The sequence below is a fragment of the Melanostigma gelatinosum genome, assembly GCF_949748355.1.
Source record: "Melanostigma gelatinosum genome assembly, chromosome: 13".
NCBI classification, from domain to species: domain Eukaryota; kingdom Metazoa; phylum Chordata; class Actinopteri; order Perciformes; family Zoarcidae; genus Melanostigma; species Melanostigma gelatinosum.
In genome coordinates, this window is record NC_136646.1 from 12,692,791 (window position 1) to 12,710,561 (window position 17,771).

The 17,771-nt window shown below is 43.8% G+C and overlaps 1 protein-coding gene across 1 annotated transcript; it reads right to left on the bottom strand.

The window, feature by feature from the left end:
• Positions 1-2,908: 2,908 nt before the first annotated feature.
• fbxl20 (F-box and leucine-rich repeat protein 20) lies at positions 2,909-15,604 on the bottom strand. Its single transcript, XM_079282647.1, has 15 exons — positions 15,376-15,604; positions 12,481-12,542; positions 11,572-11,626; positions 11,355-11,429; positions 11,097-11,191; positions 10,923-10,991; positions 10,746-10,841; positions 10,433-10,559; positions 9,600-9,674; positions 8,826-8,956; positions 8,342-8,402; positions 8,182-8,226; positions 8,041-8,097; positions 7,677-7,889; positions 2,909-6,149 (listed from the first exon to the last, which is right to left on the bottom strand). Exons 1-15 carry the CDS (start codon positions 15,415-15,417, stop codon positions 6,042-6,044), a joined length of 1,311 nt encoding a protein of 436 aa, XP_079138773.1. The 5' UTR covers positions 15,418-15,604; the 3' UTR covers positions 2,909-6,041.
• Between the last annotated feature and the right edge of the window lie 2,167 nt (positions 15,605-17,771).

The window sequence follows — 17,771 nt, forward strand, 5'->3', positions numbered from 1 at the left end:
GCTCGGCAAAGTGTGACAGATCCACATCACAGGAATGTGTGCGCGCTGTGAGGTGGACACCTCATTTGCCCTCCACACACCGACTGCAGGTTGATGAAAGAGTTTCTAAACATACACACACCAGCTGTTTATATTTCGCTCATGCCATGCAAGGACACGCATTCGGGATGGAGGCTCGCGTATGGGAAGAGTAATTGTATCGTCCCTTGAAGCGCATCTGAAAACTCCAATGTGGAACAATTCCGTCCTACGGTTTTAAGAAAGGGTTCAAAACAGCAAAACATCGATGCTTAGTATGATTAGATCCAAACAAAGCGTGTGCTGTGGAAGGCGCAGGGTGTGTGTAAATCCAAAGCGAGCTGTGCCTTTCACCACTGCACACACTTAAATTTAAGCGCAATCGGAGGCACGCCTTCCCGTGCGTCTGAGGCGCATGATTGGGTCCATTTTTACAACTCTGCCAGGATTCATTTAGACAGAATCGGTGACCACGGCCGTGGGCGGGGGCTTATTTCAAGCCCAAATATAGACTACCTCACAATCAGCAAACAGAAAGATGATTTTTCTCTTTGAGAGGATAAATGTTTGCAACAAAAGTAGAATGAGCGCTCTTCATGTTATCGCCCGATTTTTGTTTTTTTACATCAAAGCGGTAAAGTGCACCTCTTTACTTTTACTTTGTGCCGTCCTTGGTACAAACAAAAAAATACTAATTAAAATGAACTGTGACTACATCATTGCAAATAATTCCAACAGGTTAATTAATGACACCATCTAGCCCATGTAGGCTAATGTATATGGCCAAGGAGCTTCAGCTCGCTGTACAGCCACTACATACACAACATGCAGTAAAAAACAACATAGTCATTATTATGAATCAATGTCAGAGGGTTGTTATCGTGACGTGGGTGTAGGATGCTGTTGCAGAACTTTCTGCAGCCTATTAAACTGTGAGTCAATTCATCACAGGCATCTTCTCCTATAGCAGAAAATGACCCATATGGGATGAGTTGCACTTGCAATCTCATTTCCTACCTGGTTTCAGTCTTCTGGGGTGAGTTTCTATTGATTGGCCTCTTTAGAACAACTCAAATGAGAATGAAGCAATAAGGTTGTGGTCACAGCTACTGATTTTTGCATTCACCTGATTAAGGTAAAAAAGAAAAGACAGGTTTTAACATCAGTGGTATTTCAAAGCCAATACTACACCATTGTGAGACGGGGAGGAAACACTTAAATGTGATTGAAGTAGTTTTGTCTATCTGCACTGCATTATTTCACCTAAGCCTGACATCAAAGTTTGCTCTAAGCTGTCAGTAAGTTGTTGTGCGTAGGTGGCTTGTAGAAAGGAGACAGAATGAAGACAAAGGGAGAGAGCCTCAGTTATCACATTAATTATTGCTTCACTCAGAGCCAGGGCACAGCAGATAGCAGAGTGACTGCTGAAAGGAAAATAAATAAATAAATAAATAAATAAACAAAAGTCAAGTCAAAAAGTTGTCTGTGTAGCTGTGGCTTTGCTGCCAAAAATAAACCAAAACACAATGTCTTGGTGGGGCAGTGTGCAGTGAGCTGTGATCTGATCCGTCTGTGTTCAAACGCAGAAAACACAGAACAGTTGAGAGAATTGCTGAAGGAGAAACACACACACACACACACACACACATTTAAATGTCTCCCTCTGAGACACCCTTTCATCCTCCAATGTGATACCCCAGGTGCCGGAACACAGCTGCTAAAAATGAGCATTAAAACAGGAGTGGAAACACACACTGATCTCTCAGTGATTGAGGGACGGGGGATACAATAGGAGGATGAGAGAAAGAAAATGAGCCCCATGCGGCGGAAGACAGATCCCAGCCGTGACAGCGGTCGTCATGGTGCAGTCACAGGACCAGAGCTGCTGCTCATTCCACTGGTATTAATTGATACAGATTGTTCATCTGTGCTCTCGCCTCAGACGTGGGTACGTTAGAACACACAAACATAGAGACTCGACTCTGCATGCAGTGCCAGAAACAGTCACATTTTAAACCACAGACACCCATCTGATGAAGACTGGGCTCTTAGAATTGATGCTGTTCCTACCATGATCAAAGAGACACTTGTGCGAAGTATCTCAGGAATAAACAGGGAGTCAATTATTTGTAATTCACCCAAAAACCTAAAAACTTCACAATTTTGCAAGTCTGTCACAGTCTTTTAAGTGCCCTTGATCGTATTATCTTCAGATGAACTTTAGAACATGCTTTTGCACAGAGACGATGTATTTTGTCCACTATTATTACACTGTCACTCACATTGACAATGTTTTCCTCACGTTGAATTTGTAATGTGAAGAGGTCAGCTATCGTATCTGCCCAGAGAATTGTTGTTGTTGCTGCAGTTTACATTCCTTATGATGCAAATTCAAAAATGACATAAATAAAAAAAAATAAAAAAATTATAGTCGTCATTAGATACATATGCAATTTAACTTCTGCATTTAACCCATCCAAAGCATATTCATATTGGCACAACACAAATAAAAATAAATTGTAACATCTAATTCAAGCATTTTTACAAACATCACAAAGTGGTGTTTTGAAGAACAGCTACAATCAGACATTATAAAACAAAGTAGGACTGACCATAAAAATAATGTAAGAACTGAAATCATTTTCATGATGTCCTTCAAGTAAACTAAGTATTCTAGTCTAGGAACTGGTGGTTTACTCCATTTGTCTCATTGAAAAGCCGACAGATCCTGAGTCACCAGCTGAGAGCTGAGATCAGACCAGCAGTGACAGAGGAAGCATTACGACTAGCTCATGGCTGCCATCTGCTGCTCCGATAACGCCAAAAACAACCACTGGCCATAAAACAGAGAACAAGCTCAACACCAGAGTGAAAACCAGACAAGCCTTAATAATATAGGTATATATTTATTCATACGTACATCTTCATTTATATCGGTTAATTGTAGAAAAAAAAGGAAAACATTTACAGTAATTATGTGAACTACAGGCATTGTCAAAACGTTTTTTTTGAAATGTCACAGGTGTCACTACCATGAACACACACACACTGTAGATTCACCTCTTGCTCCCTGTCCTAATCCTCAACCTCACTCCAGTGTTTGGAACATGAAACCGGCGCGTAGTAGCTCCACTGAGGTGTAAACTGGTGGAAGGTCTGACAGAAGGACAGCGGTGGTTGATACTGGGAGGAATAATGAGTCTGGAGTTTTGCTTTTGTAGAGCCTGTAGTGTATTTTGTACCATGAAAAGATATAAATAGCAGGATGTTTCTTTTGTACATATAAAAGCATCAGGAGCAGGTGTTACTACCTGTGACCCTTTCAAAGTGTTTGGCTTGAAAGCGCGTTAGCTGCTCTGATGACTCAGCCTATGCCACGTACAGTGCCCGACGAGGGCAAGCCGGTGTTCCAACCCTGGCTCACAGTCTGAATCCTCCCACATTTCCTCTTTCTTCCAGTGAACCGTCTTAACCCCGGGGCACAGAGACAGAGTACATTAGATATCTCCGCCATTTTGACTCTTAGTTGTTCCCTAATCCCCCGTAAACCCCCCAGTCAAACAAACAGATCCGACTGGATTCATCTCAGTTCATCCTGCCTGCCGTAGCCGTCATGACCAATTCATGTCGTTTGATGTATTTGGACAGTGGTGCATTATGGGAGGGAAAAGCAAGGCATACAAAGCACGCATATAGGAGAAAATCTGATTCTGCTAAAGTGGCACACAATGCCTGACCAGCCATCCCGAGACTTCTCCTTGATGGAAACATTCAATAAGTGGAACCTACATCATACATACATGACATCATGAACTCCTCCTCAACTCACAGTAAAAAAATCCAACTCAAATGTCAACATTTAGTTCAATTGCACTGGCGCCAACACTTCCCCCTGGACAAAGGCTACACTCCGGACATTAAGTAACAATAAACTCTCAATGAAAACACAAACGGCATCAGATCAAAACGGAGGACTGGAAGAGGACTCAAACTCATCTTGGAGACACTGAACTCATGACTTCAAAAACACAGAGCAGGCGCAATCCAAACCACACCAAAACAGAAATGCAAAAGAAGAGAAACGGTAGAGATCCAGAGGAAATCAGAAAGAAAAGCAGTAAAAGACACATTTATAAATGGAAACGGGACGAAAAAGAGACGCAGAATAAAGCAGGTGCAAGTGCAGGAGAGGATAATCAATAAGAAAAGGCTTCAATACTTCATAGGGCAGGGAGAGGGGGGGCAATCCATTATAGCCCTCCGTTGTGACAAAAATCTTTCCATCATATCTTGTCAGCAAGCCATAATTCAGATGACTTCCTCTTTTAGAGCCTCCGCCGGCCTGATCTGGTCTCTACCGTCGGCAGCGTCACTGGTCTCAGGCAGCCGGAGGAGATCCCGGGGTGGCAGGGTGTCCCACGCTGTAACTCCATCCCCCGCAAGGCCTCATAGGAGTTGAAGAGTTGCCGGATGCCGACATCAGGCGCATCCTCTCGCCGCTGCGCGTGGTTCACCAGTTCCTCGTCATCAGAACCGTCACCGATGCAAAAAAAACAAGCGCAACTAAATGAAACCAAACTAACTGAAAAAAGACTGATTGTTTTCAGTTGGCTTTTTCTTTCCATTGTTCTGGTCCGACATGAAATCATGTACCGGTAGTCGTGTCAGACTTTTGGTTTCTTTCCTTCTGTCAAAAGAGCGTCTTTATTACTTTCCAGTCGTCTACATGAGCTTTTCACAGGCAAAGCATCAGTTCTTCTGTCAAACGCCTGGTTAAGTTCTGGCTCATTCGGACTGTCCGAAGCTCCAGCACATACTCAAACACTGAAACAAGCATGTGTGAGCTTCGCCATAGTTCCCTCAGGGAGACCCATAGACAGAAATCTCTGCCCCCCATCTCATATCATCACCATCTGTCGTTTTCGCTGGCGTCGACTCACGGACTCTATTTACAATTCGATTTAAAAAAAACTAGAGGTGTTACATGCAACATTTTGCATCTTCTCGAGTCCCCACTCGCGAGTCTTAATTGGTGTCCATCTTTAGAAAAATATTTAAGGTTCTTTTTTTTTTCCCTTCAGCATATTGAAGCTTCTGATTGTAACAGAGAGAGGCGAGGGTACAGGTGTAGCAAGCTCAGTGTGTACATGAGGATTTGTATTCGTGTGTGTTAGTAAAATGCCAGTCTTAAATTCTGAGATGGCCGTTTGGTAAAGTGTCTTATCATTGCTTCACTGCAATAGGTGCAAATAGCTGCAAGTATGTTTTTCTTTTTTGTTTTATATATTATCACAAAACAGGACTTCTGCTGCGGTCTGTGTGTTTGTTGACGGTGTCGGCAGTTTACTGGCTCTATTGCTGCCCATCTTTTTGAAATAAACAGCCTGCACGAAAAAGCTAACTGGGGTCTTACTCAAGTGGCGTTCCCGTCTAGAGGTAGCTGGTAAGTGACCGTCGGCACCGAGGGGAAGCATGTGTGAGAGGTTAAGAGGGATTTTTCAATAATTTGTTCAGAAACTGTAACTGTTACCGGTCTCAAAGTGCTAAATAGAAGCATGTGTCTCTCCCCTCAATAACAAAAGTATTTTTGATGAGAACATTATTTTTGTACTTCATTTGATGAAGACAGAGGTGCCCACACTTGATTTTCACATTCTTTGTAATACTGGTTTGGCCACTAAACACAGACCAGGAATGTTCTGACATTCTTCTAAGAGTTTATCTGTGTATGCAGGTGTGTCTGCATATCAGAAAGCCTGGTGTGTGTGTGTGTCCTGTATGTGTGTGGTGGAGAGATTCGGGAATGTTTTTGGGAAAGTTACCCAAGACCAGGTAGCGTGCTTTGGCTCTCTCCCTCTCTCTGCAGCTCCAAACAGGGGGGGGGGGGGGGGGGGGGGGCACACCAGCATATACTCTATGACAGGGCGCCAAGAGGGGGACAGCAGGTCCGGGTTCAAGTGACGGGCTGCGGGGAGCATGTACGAGGGACACGGGGCGTGGAAAGGGGGGTTGTTGTCTTTACATCATAGCAGGACACAGCAGCGGCAAAACCTCTGACGACTGCCCCCGACGGAGGGTGGTGGAGTGACGGGAGCGAAGTATGCATGCACTTTGATGTTAGGCAGATGGGTCTGTGGAGAGGAAAGAAGGACAAATGGATGGAAATATGTTAATGAGTTAAAGAGACGGCATACGATCCGCTGTCTTTGGACAGTTTGGATTAATCACCTCTTGTGGGTGAAGCGGCGACTCAAACACCAGAGTTTTATTTGGACAAAAATGTATACCGTAAATCTATGACATCCGTTCTAATGTTCTCCCCTGCTGCTTCTTAAATCAGCCTGATTATGTATGTTTTCATAGAATAAAGGCTGCCCTGATCCCTGCTCTGTCACACTTAAACTCTGCCTGCCTCATTTGGAGACTGTAGTGCTGCTCAGCAGCTATGCTCAATGCTCGTACATCCTCATTGTTGTAAGACATCCTTTAGCCATCAGTGGCAGCCCTCAATCAACCGGACTCTTCAGACAGATAGTTTGTTACTTTAAACATCAAACGTCAACCTCTTCAAATGTCGTTAATGAATTTGTATTTCCAATAAACCGTCATTAAGGAACTAAAATTAGCTTTGGGAGTTTCATTAACTCTACTAGAGGTTAAAATTTAAAAAATTAAAAAAACTCTACTAAAGATCAAATGTCTGGAATGTGTGGGTTCAATTAGAAGGAGAGCATATACATTTAGTGCTTCCATATCCATGTTGTGTGCACAAAATGGCTTTTTACAGTACATTCTACAGTGAGCAAAAATATATACACTTGCTTTCGCTCTCATTTTTAAAAATGTACAACTTTTTCTATACACACAAAAGGCTTTTTGCTCTAATATGTTGTGCTAAACTTTGTGTTAGTGAGCACCTCTCCCTTTCCAAGATCATAGGACAGGTGTGTCCTATCAAGATTATTACACAGGACAACCGTGGTCTAGTAACAATAAAAGGACACTCTAAAATGATGCAGTTTCATCATGAAAAAAAAAAATCTATTTACACTCTGAACTGTGGATTTTACATAATTAGAGCAACAGATATGCATTTTCTGGTCACACAGGATTCATCCGTGAAGAGAACACTTCGCCACGGTGCCAAACACAATCGGAGGTGCACATTTGTACACTCTTTGAAGGTAGAGAAGTTGTGGAGGATCTGGGCTGGTTTGCGGTTATGAGGCTGATTGATGTACTGCCCAATTCTCAGAAAAACATGAGAAAGCTTATGGCATTGTGGCAGACAGCATGCCCATAGAACACTCCCTCAAAACTTGTGACATCTGTTTCATTAAACTGCACTTTTAAGAGGCCTTTTTTACTGTGACCAGCCCAAGGCACACCTGTGTAATAATTGTGCTGTTAAATCGGCATCTTGATATGCCACACCTGTCAGGTGGATAGATTATCTTGGAAGAAGAAAAGTACTCAAACACTGATTTTAACACATTTGGGACCGACATTTGAGAGGAATAAGTCTTTTGTGTGCATAGGAAAAGTCTCAGATCTTATATTTTAGCTCCTGAAAATTGGGAGCAAAAAAGAAGTGTATTTTTGATCAGTGTACATACGAATCACTGCTTACTCACGGTTTATAAGCCCACACAACTCACCCTTAGTCTCTTGATGCCAGCGCGGGTGATCTGCTGGCAGTCATAGAGCTCAATGCGATCCAGACTATGGCAGCTCTTCAGGTGCTCCAGCGAGGCGTCGGTGATCAGGGGGCAGTTGTCCAGCTCGATCACCTCCAGACGGTCGTGAGCACAGGGGCCGCTGCCGAGGTGTCTGATGCCGTCATCGGTGATCAGCTCACAGTGAGACAGACTCTACGGGAGTACCCACACAGGAGCTCCATTACTCAATGGTCTGCTGGAGCAAGCTGTGATGCGGTGCTTGTAAATATCACAGGAGTGGCAGCCACACACACACACACACACTCACACATTCACACACTCACACACTCACACACACACTCACCAGCACTTGCAAACGAGGGCAGTAGATCGACAGCTGGATGAGTGTTCCATCTGTGATCTGATGAAAAAAGAAAAAAGACAAACAAATGTCATAACTGCACAACAGTGGAAACTGTATTTTGTTGCTTGGATATTTTATTACCTGCACACATTCTTCTAAATCCATCTTTTCAAGCTCATGACAGTTCTACAACAGAGAAAGAGACAATAAACTGAGAGACGCTTTGTTTTCCAGACGTTTCAATCTGTAAGCATGAAGTCTTTGGGTTTGTACACAACCAATAAGTAGATGCCACACTCACCCTGGCTAATGTAGTGAAGCCCACATCTGTAAGCTGAGAGCAGCGAGCCACTTCTAATATTCTGAAAGAAGGAGAGCAGAGAGTTATACAACCACTTAGAGTCTGTCACTCTTTGGGACTTTAACTGAAGCAACAGCTCCAAAAAAAATAAATAAATAAAAATCACTAAATGTAGCGAGAAAGTCACCAAGTCGGCAACACTAACAGCCCGTCAATTCAGGCCTCCCTCCGAAGTCCCTCCCCCCAAAATGATCATCACTAACGTGGCTATTGTTAGCACTCACAGCTGTCAAGCTAGCACTTCAGCATGCGGCCCGAATGAGATGACTGGACAGGCTTTTTACAGTCCTGTGACAGCTACCCCATTATTATTTTTTTTGTCAGAGCATTCGTTTTATTGATTGTTGCTGGGCAGGGGGGGGGGGGGGGGGGGGGGGGGTCTAAATCTAGCTAGCTTTAAATGAGGATTTGTGTGTAAATTCACCTGAGGCGAGGGCAGTTCTGTCCCAGGGCGTGCAGGATGGCGTCTGTGATGTTGGCGCAACCCGACACACAAAGAGACTGCAGGCGGTGACAACCCCGGCAAATTGTGATGAGGCCCTCATCTGTGATCTGCTGCTCACAGAGAGAGAGTTCAGTTTGAGTTGGTGTGTGTGGATGGGAGGTCACTTACATCCACATCAAATGAGAGATGTGAAAACATACAAACTTTTAAAAGCAATCAATGTACAACGTTGTCACACAGTATATATTCATGGACTTTAATACCCAGCTTTCTTTTCTCATGCCTTTTCTGTTTTAAGTATTGCTCAAGAATACTCTGTGGAGATCAGGCAGAGGAGGAACAGGTGAGAAATAGCTAGAGAAGAGGAAGAAGAGGAACTGGGACAACCGAGGAGGAGGATGGACAGATAAAGGAAAGGAGGAGGATTAGAGAAGAATTCAGGTGGTGATGAAGCAGGGGGATTTTGGAGACGGGTAAAACCAGAGAAAATGAGCAGGCGTCACAGACTTTTGGCATCCACAATGAGTTGTAGAGCACAACGTGTACCGAGTGCACATCAGCCTACACCCTGGAAAGTAACCAACAGTGTTCGTGTACTTTTATGCCAAAAGGTGCAGAGGCAAGGGTTTTACAACAATGTTTACAAAGAGAGATTTCATTTTAACAATATGAAATTTGTCATTGAAATTGCAAAACAGTTGTGTTTGTCCAGACTGATTAGATACATCTTGTAGCCGTGTTGCCTGTACTTACTGAGCACGTCTGCAAGTTGAGTGTGACCAGCTCTGGACAGTAAGCCCCGATATGTTTCAGAGCCTCGTCCTCGAGCTGTGGGAGAGATCGACAGAGGAAAGACAGTCATCTGAAGTCAAAACACAGTTATGAAATGTATAATAAAGCATACTAAGATTACCCCAACAAGCCCCTATACTGTCACTGATATGAATACTGTAGTGTTGACTGTTGATAACAACATGGTGCTGTAGACGTTCACATTTGCTGTAAACAGTGTCTGGCACGCCGTTTCTCAGAAGCAGCCTCTATTGCACAGGAAGTGATGCCTTTTATGTTTGCGATAGCAGCAGCTGTGTTTAATTGGGAACAAAATAAGAGGAACTTTGTAGTTGGTATGATAAATGTACTTGGACTTGTATAGCGGTTTTACACTACATGGTATTCACCCATTCACACACTGATGGCAGGAGCTACCACGCAACGTGCATCCGTCAGGAATTATCTGAGCATTCACACACCGATGGCTCCTGGAGAAATTTAGGGTTAAGTGTGACATCGACGTGGACTAGAGGAGCCGGGGATCGAACCGCCGTTCTTCTGATTGAGGGACGACCCGCTAAGTGAATGGCCACAATGACGGAACGTACAAAACAAACAGTGTTTGTGTAGCGCAGCGTTAAGCAATAGGAACAGTGTGCCCAAGAAGTCACCAATGGACTAAAACAATGAAGTTCAACAAATCAAGCTGCTTTCAAATGTATCAGATAGAATTTTATACTCAATTTGCACAAAGCACCGACACCGTTAGCCCTGGTCAGCATCCCCAGCTCATACTAAGCCCTTCAGCATACCTGTGTGCATCCCTTGAGGAAAAGGCCTTTGAGTCCTGGACAGCAATGCACCAGGGCCTGGATGCCATCCTTGGTGACCTGATCACACCAGGAAATGTTGAGCTGCTCCAGCAGGGGACAACCCTCACTGACAGGACGGAAAATTCAGGAAGAAAAAGACGGCAAAAGAAGAACAAGTCAATGAGGAGTTAAAGTACCTTGTGGTGTAGATTCAACCGATGGAATTAATGAGGGAAACGGATCTAAGGGGGGGAATGTTGTAAACTCAGGGGAAGTATATATATATATATATCGCAACGTCGATGCTACACACCTGAGAGCTTTGAGTGACAGGTTGGTGATTGAGGTACAGGAGGCGAGGTCCAGGTGCTTCAGCTTTGGACAGAACTTACTGAGGCTATTACATGTGCTGCAGAAGAGAAAGACAATGCACCTTTTTCAAGGAGAAGAGCAATGATGATACACTGGCATCCCAGAATAATGCACGTACCTGTCAGTGATCTTGGTGCAGCCGTTCAGACTAAGCAGCTCGATGTTCCTGCAGTTCTGAGAGAAAGTCCTACAGGGAGAAAAACAAACAAAACTTGCCGGTCTCTCTCTCTCTCTTTCCAGGGTCTGAAGTACAACAAGAACTTTTGGGAGGACAAGTCCTCGCCTTACTCACCTCAGGGCGCTGTCGCCAACACCCAAGCAACCCCGCAGGCTCAGCTTCCTAAGGAACCCCCCACATCGCTTTGAGATGTTCTCCACCACCCGGCCCTGGAACCAAAACAATCCACTCAGCCTGCTGTATGTGCTTCCGAACATTGATTTAAAGCAATGACAGATCACAAGTGAAGGGTGAAGGGAAATGTACAAAGCAAAGACTTTACTCTCACCTCTACAGGTGAGAGTAAAGTAGTCGGAGACCAGATTTACTCACCTCAATGTCCCTCTGGAAATCAAAGAGGTCGATTCGTTGCCAGTTGCTGCCATCCAAGGCCAGAACATTCCAGGACTGTGAGAAGGGAGGGAGAAGCAACGTTTAGGGCCAAGTTTGTTCTCAAACTTAGCACATACACACACTAAAACACACAGACAAAAAACACATACAGTCACACACACACGCATACACACACACCTTGTGAACACAGACTCACCCGTGAGACCTGGGCACAGCGACAGAGTGTCACCACATCCAGAAAGGAGAAGATTCTGGAAGACAGACAGGGACGGTTTAGAGACCCTGATCCCCGCGGCCAGAAGCTTCCTCGTTACACTAAACTGCCAAACTCAAACCCTGCTTCGGCTTCCACTCGCAGCACAGGGGTAGTGAGTGAATCAGCTCATATTGTCTGTGACTGTAGGCAAGGAGAGATGTTTGTAAGATAGATGTGTTTACTCAAAGTGGGGTCCAGGCGAGGAAGACACGCAAACTGCTTCTTAGGGAACAGAGGTGGAAACTTACTACAGGATCCCTCAATGCAGCAAAAACTGCATACGGGTTGAAGCGGAGATGCAGCGAGTACCGCCTCACAGAGCAGGGCCCTGAACCTGGCCAGGCAACAGCACAGGCAGCCTGGCGGGCAAGGCCAAGGCTTGAGTTATGGCCTTCATTTTCTGTTTGCTCGGGGGCTCTCTGTTCTTTTTGCCTGAATTCAATTTGAATGCTTTACAGCCTCGAGCATCTGTTTTTAATTATAGTTTTAGCATATGGGGGGGGAGAGTAGGGTGGTGAGAGGAAACTCGCATCCTGGTGGTTAGATTAGTTGAAATATTTGCTAAAGGGCAGGTGTCATACAGTACATGATCGAGAGAAGGACAGTGTGTGTGTGTGTGTGTGTGTGTGTGTGTGTGTGTGTGTGTGTGTGTGTGTGTGTGTGTAGGGATTGTCATGGGAGGAGGAGGATGGAAGGCCAGTTGTGCCTTTGCGTATGACTGGATGTGCTGATTGGGAGTGAAGGCAGGGAGGTGAGTGTGGAGAATGCAACATGCCATATTTGCTTGCAAAAAAAAAAAAAAAAAACCCTACAGGGATTCTGATTGAAGCGTTTTGAAATGTCACTCACCGTAGCAACAGCTCCTTAGGCAGCTTCTTATTGATGACCGCCTCATCGCTATTTGTGAACATCTGAAAGGGTGCAGAAGATAACATCAGTCTTGGCAGTCCGTCTTAAACATAGCAGCATATAAACAGGGATAAATGATCTTAATCTTATCAGCGGAGATAGATTCAATGCCATGTCTTGGAAAACATGGGGGGACAGAAGATAAAGCAGCACAGGCAACTGGAAATTGTGTCTTCTAAGCAAAAATCAGCAGGAAGAGACTTTGTACTGTCGACTACAGAGCTCTGCTTTCATGTTATCTTTTCCGCCTGCTTATGCTCCCCATACCTCCTTGGTTGTTTACACTGTTGAGTTGACACCAGCGTCCACATCAGCACGTACTGAGAATGTACACTGGAGTTAGTTAGAATGCATTCTTGTGACTCTGAGATAAATCGCTCCAGATTCTGCAAACGGCTAATTGATTTCAACGCGAACAACTGCACGTCGTGCGAGTGCAAATACTCGGCTATAATCCACAGAAAACGCCACAGTACACAAAGAGACGATACATTAGCATTTATTAAGACCAAGCTACTTAGATACACACACACAAACACACACACACACACACTTAATGAGGACTCCAGGGTTCCCATAATTTGTGGGAAATAATGCTCTGCTGTAAAATGGAAGACATTAAGACGATGACATTCGGGTGCATCCACTCGGTCACAGCAAAGGCAAATGAAGAAACATCTGGCCAAATCCATTTTCCTCCATAGATTTAGAAAGATAAATCCAAACCAGAGACGGGGTAATTGAGGGGTGGGGGCTTTAGTGTGTAAATAAAAAGTGCACGTGCTATTTACAAGAGCCAAACATCTGCGACAAAATCAAACAAGGAATTTGCATGTCCTTATTTGCACTTTGCTACAAATATGAAGCATTCATGATCCCAAAATCACGTTTTTAAACTAAATAAATAAATCACGGGTGCTGAAAGAGTTGTGGGCGTTCATCCTAAAACCACATGCACAATAGCTTCAGATTTTGACTTGCACACTTAAACAAACCTATTCATCAGCACATAAAAACAAACTGACAGTTCTGCCTGTTTAGTTCTGGGTCAAAAGCCTCTCTATGCCTCTCTGTTAAACACACACACCTATGAAGGGGCTGCCTGCCAGCGCAGACATGTAACATTTTTAGGGAGAAGGGACAGACATTTCACATTTGGATTTGGGGCAAACTGACTGACAGTTCGGCCTCCACAGCGCTACTTTCTGACCAAATAATCCAGGGCCATTTGTAAAGAACCAGATGAGCATGGTCACCGGGCATACACTGTCCCCTTTTGTAATCGAGCATAAAATGAACCCGACGCTGCATGAAGGTGAGCATTATGTTTTCTCCACTGGTCAGCTATAGTCAGTGAAGCAGGCCAGGCAGGAGGTAAAAAGACGGGTGAGCTTTAACCTCCAGCTAGAGATTATTGTAAAGCAAAACAAAAAGTGGTTTAGGTATTTAATTTATCCTTCCGTACATCCACAGATTTAGTTAAGGACAACTAATAAATTAAAGAACTAAGAGACAATTAAAAGACAGTTTTTCTGCCTACAGTTTAAACTGCTTCAACAAGTCTTACATCAAACGCCCAACTATACACAACGTAGTTGTAATGTCAGTCACAATATAGTTATTATTTACATATCAGAGGACTGTAGTGTTTTTGTTTAAGGCTTGGTATACAACAGGACATATTTGGGAATGCCCATCACAGTGAAACTCTTCCTAGCATACAATGCAGCAATTGGGGTTGAGCGGACAAAAGCAGTATAGTACATGCAACTTTAATATTTCAAAGATACACTCTGTTAACAGGGTAAAATAAAATAAAATACACGGATTTTTATTTTGAAGTCAAGGTGGCCACTTCCGGTTTCCTCCTGGCCTAAATCCGTTTAGCTTGACACAGCAGCTCTACCGCAGCTGTCGGGCCAGAAGGTAACGGCCTGAATCTTCTGAGTCGTCAGCTGTTGCACCGTTAAAAATAAATAAAACCACACACACACACACACAAATCCCACACTAGCTGGGGATTAAACAGCACCAAGTGCTTGTAGGCTACATGGCCCAATGTCACCGACCGGGTGCGTTTGGGTTCTAGTGTTCACCAAAATATTCAGCTACGCTCGCGGCTGCGACACAAAGTTTACACACAATGGTAAATACTACAAAGCAACACCCCCGTAGCCTGTGAGTGTGGACATGTAGCCCTCTCGCTATCACTACAGGTTATGGTGGATGCTACACTGTGGCAGCATGGGCCCATTTGTTGATAGTTCATGTGCTAACACGGTCGCAACCCGAGGCCCCCCCAACAACCGCAGCGGCCGTGGATATGCACAACAATCCGACTCGTCTCCCTCAAAAAAAAAAAGTCTTATTATAATCCCACCCCGGTAGATATGAGGACAGCTATTAAGCCACTTATTAGAAAAGTGAAGTCAACCAATTCCCTTCTTAAATATGTAAATGTGGCAGGAGCTGTCCTCGGCGTGCTCTAGCCTCAGTGTCTTTGTTTTGACGGCGCAATGTGAAACGAGGAAAACATTTTTCGGGACCTTTAAAACGCTCCATTTAAAAGCAACAACAACGCGATGGGTTGAGTGGGAAACACCGACGTGTGTCTTCAATGAAATAGGTCATGCTTAAACTACTACTGTTCGAACAAAACAGCGTTTGACCTAATCCCAAACATTGACTGCGGAAGCTGCATCTACAGCCTCGCCATAAGCGCAGTTTAACAATAAATACAGCCACAGTCACCGTGTAGGCCCGTATCCTAACGTGTTTAACTGCTACGTTTAATGTGTGTCAACGGCTGTCAGGTTATATTGATGGTCAGCTTACCTCAAAGCGGCTCCGCGAGACTCCATTTACCTCCTTCCCCATGTCGGACGCTGGTTACCGACTCAATGAATTCGGTGTAGGCGAAGTAAAATGCAGATACGGGCCCTCTTCCTTCCGAGTCCCCTCCACGACTATCATGCTACCGTCCTGTCGGGTAGCTTCCCGAGGGGCGATGTCGTTGTTTTTTCGGACTGTAAAAACAAACGGCGAGACGTCTCCTTTCAGATAAAATAAGAGCTCCAGGCAGCAGACATCCAATAAGCCACTTCTCTTATCTGCTCGCTGCGCCCTCACCTCCTCCTCCTCCCCTATAGGCTACAGCTTTCCATCCATCCACACAATAGCCCGACAGGAATAGGACCTGGCAGCCTAAAATGGAGCTGGTTCTACGCCTACATCACTTATAAAATAAAATAATATAATGACATTGCGCTGATGCATGTATTGGCCAAACAAAACCCCCCCAAAAACGAAGTCATGGCCTTAATTAAGGTACTTAATTGGCTTAACTCGGGTGTAAAGATAAATATCAAAGTGGAGTCCCACGATTTTAACAGCGTAGCACGAATATCTGGTAAGAGGCCACAGGTTTCAGGGCTAGATAGCATTTACAATTCATTTTAAAGTCTTATCCCAGGTTTTGGTAGATTTTGACACCACCCAAACAAAGAGGCCAGTTATGATATGTGATATAGCCTACATAGTCGATCCCTTCCCTCATGTAGCCTACTTGAAATAACAACTAGTCTATTTAAGGATATGTATGTCTGATATGAGTAATGTACACTTGAAGGCCCTATGATTTAAGTGTGGGTCATGCGTTCATCATCTTGGTCACAAAAAGATTCGTGTACTATAACGTACACAGAAGCGGAGGGCTTGTCCCCTTATGACACGTCAACCATTGAAATGCTTGTTAACTCGATTGCATTGCATTAATTGTTGTCAAACAACTGTAACTTTTTTCTTTGCTGTGGGAAACGCGACTTCCTTGTTCTCGTGAACCACGCCCCAGTTTTACAGGGGATCCAATCAACATCCAGGGCGGTTGCTCGTCATACTGCGTCATCACACTGTGGAACACACGCTTGAAAACAGTGCAATGTCGTCTGGAGTGCCACAATAAAATGTAGCTGAGGGGACTTTTTAAAATGGTGTTGCTCGTGTCTTTCCCTATCTTTGAAAAGTTTCTATTTATTTTTCATATTGTAGGCTATAATTGTTGCTCCAGGCTAAACTAGTATGTATAAATACAAGTTTGATTCAAATAAATAGTATGCAATATATGTTTCATCACACACTGATTTTATTTCCATTTATGGTGCTGAGCTGACACTGAACACTCTTGTTATTGTAATCTATCCTACAGCATTTAAATGTTGTCACCCTATGTATGTATTTATTTGCATTTAGAGTCATTAAGATGAGTTTCCCACTAGCCTGCAGCTACTTGGTAAGTTCAAAGCATACAGTGAGATGCCATGCTTGGTTTTTGACCCTTGACTATAAGGCCCAGCTAAAACAGCACAAATCCAGAACTGGAAGAACAGGTGTGGGAAGTTTGACTCCAGTTATGATTCTTATCAACTTGACTTACTTTATAAAGCTCACTTTATGAAGTACTCAGAAAACACTAATTAGCTTGCTTTATATTGTATATTCCTTGTTCAACTAATCTTAACATATTGTTATTTTTACAAAAACAACTTGAACTCCTTGTGACTGGAGACCAACATAAACAGATGCTTTTGTCACACAGTACACAATCCTTTGTTGAATAGGTACAATACCAAAAAAAATAGCCTCATACAATGCCACACATTTTCCACTCTATAACACTCTACAATTCGTCTACCTCGAGCAGAGTGACGGACGGCAGAGACATATGGTGCTGAAGTGGCTCCAACTGCCTTTTCAGCTGCTTGGATTTGCTCGTATCAACCTGTTTGTATTTATGATGCTTGGGCTACTGTAAATGTACTGTGTTTACATTTGTGGCATTCTGTGCATTTCTGTTTTTTCCACCTTATTGATAATATTTATTGATTATAGTGTTTATTTACACTCTATTGCACATTGCCACTTTGTACTGTAACTCCTGCACAACAATTTTCCTCCAACAACATTCCTAAACAAATGATCAATAAGCACAGACCAGATGACACAGCTTGGAGCTGTCAGGGCCCCAGGACAGTTGCCCATTTTGCCTGTTGATAATCCAGCTTTGCCATGTTTAAAATGTCAAACCCACCATGATCCCGATACTTCCATCTCTGTGGGTCCAACGCCGTGTGTTATCTCATTTCAAATGAAAATCCGGTAATACTTCAACGTTGTTCTGGATTTTTTTTTTTTACATGTTGCCGTTGCTGGCGCGGGACCACGAGTACAGGAGG

Excerpts from the sequence above, each read along its gene's own strand:
- fbxl20 (XM_079282647.1), bottom strand. The coding sequence starts at position 15,417 with ATGGGGAAGGAGGTAAATGGAGTCTCGCGGAGCCGCTTTGAG. Across the intron at positions 9,675-10,432 it reads TCCTCAAGGGATGCACACAG|CTCGAGGACGAGGCTCTGAA; the intron begins GTATGCTGAAGG and ends TCTCTCCCACAG. Across the intron at positions 7,890-8,040 it reads GCCCTCGTTTGCAAGTGCTG|AGTCTGTCTCACTGTGAGCT; the intron begins GTGAGTGTGTGT and ends GTACTCCCGTAG.